At 37.8% G+C, this 8,911-nt stretch overlaps 1 protein-coding gene across 1 annotated transcript in view; it reads right to left on the bottom strand.

The window, feature by feature from the left end:
- LOC107753037 (calpain-15-like) overlaps positions 1–6,178 on the bottom strand; it is a 29,349-nt gene extending 23,171 nt beyond the window's left edge. The window contains exon 1 of the mRNA XM_016569143.1: positions 5,260–6,178. Coding sequence (XP_016424629.1) covers positions 5,260–5,435 — 176 coding nt within the window. The 5' untranslated portion in view covers positions 5,436–6,178. The remainder of the gene's footprint in view (positions 1–5,259) is intronic.
- Positions 6,179–8,911: the final 2,733 nt, after the last annotated feature.

The following is an 8,911-nucleotide window of genomic DNA, read 5'->3' as shown; positions in this document are numbered from 1 at the left end:
AAATTAATAAACTTTTTCAGTGCACTTGAGAAGTCTCTCTATATAAATATGTAACATAATACTTCCATAATTTTATATAATAATTTATCATTATATAATGATAATAATAATAATAATAATAATAATCCACCCTGCTTCCTAGATCTCAACCACTAAAAAAATTCACATAATTTGACCATTTTTATCAATTATGAAATACCATTACTCTACATGAAAAAGGACAGACTAAAGATCAACATTTGATGAATCAAAAGAGAAAACACCTAAAATAATAACAAGAGCAAGCAAACATGATATCTGGCAACCACGAAGACCCTTTCAAAACTGTTTTATATACTGTAGCCACTTGAAAATCGATACAAACATGTGACGATTCAAATCGGATGAGATGTTAAACGAATCGCGGTACAGTTGGGGGTGGGAGTTTATATGAATGTATCTCTGAGGGGAACTGACTGTCTTTAGAAAAGTTTAGATGATATTTTCTTTTCATCAGTAGCGCTGCGCTGCTTAGTTTACAGCAGTAACCAAGGAAACACCGTATCGCTGCTGTTCCATGACTGCCACCTGCTGTCAGAAAGTGAATCTGCGTTCTCATTCAGTTTGTCAGCTGTTTTTGTTTTGTGCAGATGTTTTATGTGGTATAGTTTCACAAAACTAAAGTCAGAGCATTCAGATTTTGCTTCAAATTTCGAAATTACAATCGAATTTAATTTAAACAATTTAAAATTGCTCATGCTTGTGATTAAAATGCAGTCACAGCCTCTAATCTTAAATGGTTTTAAATTGTTCATATGAAAGGTTTATTTTATTTGTGTTATTTATTTATTCGATTTGGGGCTTGTTTTAAAATTTCAATTTAGTTTTGTTATTTGACATTTCAATTCCACAAAGAAATGCGCAGCATTTTGTCCAAGCATTTATATTTCTACATTTATATTTGTCTTAAATCTCATTTTGTTAAAAAGGTTGTGAGAAAATCGTATCGTGAAATCAGTATTGTGAATCCTATCGCATTGTGAATTGAGTGAATCGTTACATCCCTAGTGCGAGACATTTGGCCCCGTGTCTCCAAAAACCATCACATACATGCAGCAAGACATTTGTACTGTGAGTCACAGTCATTAGCACTGGTCTAACAGAACTGGCCATCATCCCACTCCTCCCTGTGTGTGTGTGTGAATTAGACTGTAGAAATAGCAATCAAATTGACAGCTGAGAGGAAGAGATGGAAAACATATGAGATTCACATGCTTTATTCTCTACCTCTGCACACTTAATGTTTGCTTATTCAATTTTTGTAGTTTTAATTTTTTTAAAAGGCAGCCAGTATTATTAGAAAAGTGAGTACTCATCCCCCGCCCCCCTGTGTGTGTGTGTGTGTGTGTGTGTGTGTGTGTGTGTGTGTGCATTATACGACTGACTCAGTAGTGAAACTAACCGTCGGCTCAAGGAGGATCAAGCTGATAAATAATGCAAAGAATCAAAGCTTGTCTGAGTATCTGATCATATTGTGTGCATTCTGCAGTGCATGATGGGTGTGTTCGGTGACCTATTAACACTGCTGGAAAGCAGGGAATTATTGGCGGAAATTGTTTTTCCGAGTATGCGATACAACAGCATTCCAACAGCATAATGTTTTTGGCTTTGGGCTGATGAACATCATGTAAGAACAATGCTGACTAGAATCCATTTAAAACAGTCACATTTGAGTCACATAAGGAAGATCGAGACAATCTGGGACAGATGAAATCTGAGGTTAGGAAACACCTTTCATTACGCAAACGAGGAAAGGACATACGAGGTGAAAGAGAATTCAAAGATCAAACTATTTTTATGAATTAATATGGAAGTGTGCATTCAGGATTGATGTGTCCTCTACAGGAGAGACGGTCACACTTTTACTCCAGTGAATATTTCTTAGCACAAGTCAACTACTATATACACAAACCTTAAAGTCTCAGCTACAAAATAGCTACTGTATTTGCATTTGCATCATTATTGGCCAATAAAAAGAAAGTATAAAAGGTAACACCGAAATATGAAGTCACTGTTTCAGCCAATAAATAATAATTAATAAATTACAATTAACAACTTGCCTCAACCTGATATACATGAAAGCATATTTCCCAACGAACCAATAAAAATATGATGATCCTGGCATTTTAGTTTATAAGACAGACTTTTGAAAGTAACATACTAAACCACACTAAACAACTGTGTGTGTGTTAGAGAGACAAGCAGGGAGAGTTTATTCTGAATTGTGATTGGCTGAGGTGATAGGAGCTTGTTGCTATGGGAATAAATCCTCAGTAAAGCCTCAGAGATTATATTTTAATATAATAAATATAATTAAGTATATATTTTTTATATATACACATACAATATAATAATTTTATAAAGATAAATAATAAATGACTATAATAAAAATAACCTTGTAGATTCTCAACTCATTTTATGACTAAAATGGAATTATTTGGCCTCAACACCAAACGATATGTCTGGTGGAAATCCAATCCAGCTCAGCATCCAAATAACAGCATTCCTCCAGTAAAGCGAGGAGCTTGTTGCTATGGGAATAAATCCTCAGTAAAGCCTCAGAGGACAGCGACTCACTTTCTACCGATAAAACACTCAGGAAACATCCAGATAAAGATCAGACACACACCTACACACACACACACACACACTCACTCACAATAGAGACGTACAGCTCGATTCATGGACAACATGTCACACTGGGACGTCCTACAGCACTCATGTCTTTGCATGGCCTAGTCAGAGCCCAGACTTAAACCCCACTGAAAATATATGACTTGAAGACTGCAGTCCACAAACGCTCACTAGCTGGATGTTGGGCACTAGTTGACCATCATTTAAGATGCTTGGAGTTGTAAACGCGCAAATCTGAACACATAGAAATGGCTCACAATTTGACACAGACGGAAAAGCATTACATAAAGTGCTTCTGAAGCTGCCTGGATTCTGTTAACATGAGAAATCCTTTAAAAAACAAAAAAACACAAGGACATGTGGAGTTCTTGCACTGCTCAATCCTTATAAAAATAATATGACAGAATTGTTTTAGCAGTAAGAATAATTTATACGCGCCTCGTCCTGTGCCATGTGACTCCAGCTGAGAGCTTGTTTCTTGTGAAACGCCGTTGTTTGAGCGGCTGCCCCGTCGAGTCTGTCTGTGGCGTGTCAGTTGTTAAAAAGGTTGGTGACAGCCGTTTGTTTTACTCCCTGAACTTTTGGAAATGAACAGCCGTGTACAGCAGATGGTGCTGCAGAAAAAAATATATGGACGTATCTGCAAGCCTAACAGCTGAACCTCTGTTTTCCTTACAACGTATGCCTGGATGGATAGGTTAACTCGCTTAAATATTCTACACTAGCGTTTTCTTTTTGTCCCTTAGGTTCACTTACAATGATAACCATGTACCTAAAAGCAGGTTTCTTGTGGTAATTTAATTTTATACATTAGGAGCGTTTTCCACCCTCTCTCTGAACCTTAACAGGCCATTTTGTTATTGCACAATGAAGACTTCTTTATGCAAATGACCTCAATTATGATTAGCTGATCTCAACATAACAGCATAGACACCCCAAAAATTAAACTTCTTCCATAATTGAATCACCCCCAAAAATATATTACTTGCATACTAAAAGTCAAACTTCTTCTGAAGCCAAATAGTAACTTTGTATGAGGAAAAGACCTTTGAGGAAAAATGAAATCATTTTAATGACTGCATATTAAAATGTTCACTCAGTCCCTCAGTTCCCTTTTTGTGTACATTCAAATATGGCGACTCAAGATGTTAATGACAAGACACCAAGAATCTATTACGTTGGATGTTTTGATGATGAGAAACTTTGTCTTGAGGCACTTTATTCAATTATAAATTGTCATTTTTGGAGCTCAGAAATCCTCCTTTATTCACTTTCACTGTATGCAAAAGAGCAGCATGAATAGTCTACTAAACATTTTCTTTTGTGTTCCACAGAAAAAGAAAGCCTCACAGATTTAGGTGAGAAAATGATGACAGGATTTTCCTTTTTGAATGAACTATCGCATTAAATGAACATCAGCACTTAGCTACTCTTTTCAACGTACATGCTGAAGATTCAGCTCCACCACACCTGCCTCGACATGTAACGCAAACATGATTAACATCTGTGAAACAGAGAAGAACTTCAAAGATATGTGTTATCAACACACACACACACGAAACCTCACGGGTTCAAAGCTGAATTTTCAGCATCATTACTCCAGTCTTCAGTGTCACATGATTCTTCAGAAATCATTCTAATATACTGATTTGCTGCTCAAGAAACATTTCTGATTATTATCAATGCTGTAAGTGCAATGCAACAGTTGTGCTGCTTCATATTTTTATGGAAAGCAGGATAATACTTGAAATAGAAATCTTTTGTAACATTTAAAACTCTACTGTTACTTGATCAATTTTAATGCATCATTGCTGAATAAAACGGAATGGTAGTTCAAAATGCATCAACAACCAAGAATGCAAAATGAACTTGAAATAACATTCTCAACTCATTTTATGCATTTCCAAACGAAATCTAGGGCAGGACTGGATTATTGAATGGTGTAAAGTGGTATAATATATACATGCACGGATAAAACGTTCACAAAAAAAGACCAGGACCGTGCACTCAAAATATATTTAGGCTTAAATTTAAGATTTATGTATTTGAATTACATTTCCATGCATTTGGATTACACAGTTTGAACATAAACAAACTAATAAATGTAATGTGATGCATATTTGTCAGTCATACATAAAAGAAACAGGTCAGATTTCTGTAATAGTAACAAAAAAAACTAAGTGTTTTAAATACACAAGATAAATAATCAATCCAATTTGTTTAAATCTCTTACATTTTAACTAATTGAATATTGGTTGTTCCATATTTTAACCATGTTCACTTTTTAACTGAATAAATTTAATTATTTTCACAATTAATTTGAATAAATGTGTTTTAATTGAAATAAAATCAAACTATGCCTTGAGTTTTTTAGTGGCCTGTTTTATTGATGCATGATTGACAAATATGAATCACATTAGGTTTATTAGTTTATGTTTAAACTAATCCAAATGCATGCGCTTCAAATGCATACATCTTAAATTTAGGCCTTAATATTATTATTTTTGAGTGTGTAAATAGTCAATTTGATGTCATGTTGACCTTAAATCACCTGATCAGGTGATGTTGGTGCGTGCATGCGTTTACCTGCGTTCTCTATGTGGGATAGGCTGCTGTTGGCGTGTGATGAAAGTGGTTCCCCACACCGGACTGCTGTGGCTGGTCCTGAGCCAGCCCATCGGAGCGGCCGGCGGGAACGGAGCCGTACCGAACCCGTGATCTGATTCTCTGTCCGTGGTCAGAGACGAAGCAGAACTCCCCATTGCCACGAGCAACTTAGAAACACACACGCTGCGTCCCTCTGTTTGTCTTTCATACACATAAATACACTCAAACACAAAGGTCTATGGTTCTTAAGCTCAGTTTGGAGGGTCAGACATCTCCTCTAGTCTGCCAGAGATCAACATCAGGAAGTGGCTGTGATTGACAGGATCCACGGGTGCCGTTTTCCCCAAAGGTCTGCGAGGGCCGCGGGCCCTTCAGTCTCTCTAAGCCTCAGGTGGCGGTTAACCTGCCGTAACCTCGCCTGAGAGGAAGGACGACACTTCGGGGATGGCGGTACAACACATTACTGAAGCACTCGAGACGAAAACAGGCCGTTTACCCGTTTAAAAGAGGAACTTTGACGCAGCGAGGAAGTTTCCAGTCTCCATTCCCGTCTTGTTTTTTATGCGTCTGGTTGAGTCACAGCGCAGTCCCTCCAATCATGTTCACTGCCTGTCTCTCTCTCTCTCGCTCTCTTTCTGTCTGTCTGTGGCTCATCTTTCCGCAGCTGTCACCGGGATTATGATGCGTCACATTTCATCCAGCCTGCAGAAGCAAATAATCCTTTCATCGCAAACAAACATCAGCGTCCAGAGAACAAGCATATGAATCTGCGTGCATCTATGCATGCGAATGAGTGCATGTATGTGTGCATGCATTTAATCAGAGATGCATGCCAAGACCAATTTTAAAAGCAATTTAGTATAGTACAATCTGTTGAAACAGATTTCTAAGGACATTTCAAGAGGTTTTAACTAGTAAAAAACATTATAAATATGACAAATTAAAATTGTAAAAAAAATGTTTTTAAATATTTTTTTTATTAAATTTTAAAATTAAGGTATTTTTCCTGATACTGATAACCAATATTTTTTTTATGGCAAATATGACTGATATAATGAGTCTCTATGGGTTTGCATGCTTAAAAAAATAAACTTACATTTTACATTTACGATCAGGCATTACAACTATTTTAACATTGAGAAAAAGGATGGACACCTTTATAAACATGGCACACACAAAAAAAGATCAGCACCTAATTCTGACCCAAATTATATTAATAAAAATAATAATTTAAAAATACTAGTAATAATTAAAAAAAAAACATGGTAGTATCTGCTAATACCAGTTTAACCACCAATATACCGTCCACCCTAGTAAGCGTAGAAGCCAGATATAAAAACAACATAACATATATGTGACTATGCATGCATGCAGGCATGTGTGTGTGCAAACCCCTGTATAAGCATCAGTGTGTATGCGACTGCGCATACATGTATGCATGCATGTGTGTCTCCAGCATCAGTGGACTCGGATGACATAGAGAGGGTTTCTGACCCAGTGGAGGCCCTCAGCGTGTCAGACTGCAGGTGCTGCAGTGAATCTCGTCCTGCTTGTATAGATCCAGCTACTCATCTCATCCGAGTCTCATCTAAAGCTCATGCAGATGTTCATAACGTGACAGCAATGGCTGTGAAGGTTCTCATCTGTCTCTCCAGGCACCGGAGTATCAAGTTTGACACTCAGATCGTGACTATGAATATTTAACGGCGCAGAGAGGCTCGGGTGAGGTGCAGTGGTCTCGGGCCCGGTGAGGACATGAGCGCTCCGGTTCCGCCGGTCCGATGTGGGTCTCAGCTGCGGTCAATCGACAAAAGCATCGGGATGGATGATAAAGAAAGATCCCGGCTGCTGAAACGCTGCCGTCCGGATGCGCGGTGCGGTTCGGTCGGTCCGCGCGGTTCAGTGTGCCGGTTCGGTCACTTCTGATTCGGCTGGAGCGGATGATGATGATGATGATGCTGATGCTGCCGTCGCGCGCCGCATAAACACACACAGCAGCCGAACTGCCGCAGTGTTTTCATGCATCTCCTCACGGGACTCATGATGACAGCATGCGTGTGTCTAAAGCGCAGTTTGATGAGCATGCATATGCTGCGGTTATTTATTTGATTCGGTTCTTAATTCAGTCCGTTTCTCTCCAGCACGCGCAGATGAGCGAGGATATTACGGCGAGTCAGCAGCGCGCATGCGCAGACTCTCTGCTACGGGATTGGGATTCTCTCGTTTTTCTCATGTATAAATGTACACAAATAATTTAGACTATAGGTGGGTGAATCTCACAAAGCCTGTCAAGAGCACGTCCGGGTCATATTTCATCTCAAAATCATAAGAAATATCGAATAAATTATTAATTTACAAAATATAAACTATTTCTGAATTATTGCATTATTATTTTTTGACATTTAACATGAATTTCCAGTCAAAATGTCTTGAAAAAGACCTAATGAATACAAAATTAATGTTTTAGTGCAAGTCAAACACAGGAAATTCTATGCAAATTATGTTATTGCACTTTCGCAATTACTCCGCTTATAAAACCAGTCTGACAAGATTTTACGTACAAATACGCATGCAACAGATTCTTGTGGGGTGAGAGAGCCGATGTGTGAAACAACTTACTGAAACCACAACAGACTATTAGGGACCGTGTTAACAATGACAAAACATGCATACAATATTTAAGACATGTGACACTAACGACTGCAGATTCAGGAGAAAATGCGTCACTGTTGAAACAAACAAACACACACACACACTTTTCCAATTTCAATGAGCTCATACAATGGACTTCTACTGACCTGATCTAAAGCTAACTGAACTCAAACTCTATGCACATATACAGATAGTTATAAACTTTTTAACCTAAACTCACCCCTACCCCTCACAGAAAACTTTCTGCATTTTTACAATAAAAAACAACAACTTTGTTTACTTAATTTTTTTTTACCAGTTTTACAAATGAGGACATCCCCAAATGGAGGTTTTTGGCGATTTTGTCACGTTTTGCACACTTTTGGGTACAAATTTGTCCCCAAAATATGGTTAAGTAGGCACACACACACACACAGTTACACTGTATATTCAGAGCAAACTGACCCATTAGAGACAGATTGCTGGATACACAGATAAGTTAGAACTACTGAAACTAAAATAGTCTTACTGATAAAAATTGAACATGATCTGATGATCTAAAAACAGAACTGAGAACTACAGCGAGTGAAAGACATTCAGTCTGAATGAGGAGTTGATGATGATTGATCAGTAGGTTTATATTATTCATAAACTTGAGCATCTTCAAAGTGATTCATATGACAGACTCATCACACACTAAATCAACAGCTCTTGCACTGATTAAAATACCAAATTTCAGCTTCTGAAGAAAATTTCCTCATCTCAGAATTCACTTCCTAGTTCAGAAGCATCAATAAAGCAGAGCCTAAACCAAAACCAGCACTTTAACCTATGACCAAACCAGAGGTTAAACTATTACGAAACCAGCGTTCGAGTTTAGAGCGAACAGTTCTTTCAATGACAGTTACACTGTATCATCACTTCGCCAAGGAAGTTGAAAAGAAACGACACAATGTAACATTTGATGCGACTGTCGCTCGAGCAAATAAAGATGCTGAAT

This window comes from Sinocyclocheilus rhinocerous, unplaced genomic scaffold (assembly GCF_001515625.1).
Source record: "Sinocyclocheilus rhinocerous isolate Xijiao unplaced genomic scaffold, SAMN03320098_v1.1 scaffold1493, whole genome shotgun sequence".
Classification (NCBI taxonomy): domain Eukaryota; kingdom Metazoa; phylum Chordata; class Actinopteri; order Cypriniformes; family Cyprinidae; genus Sinocyclocheilus; species Sinocyclocheilus rhinocerous.
Note: the sequence above shows the minus strand (reverse complement) of the source record. Positions and strands in the feature narration are given on the sequence as shown.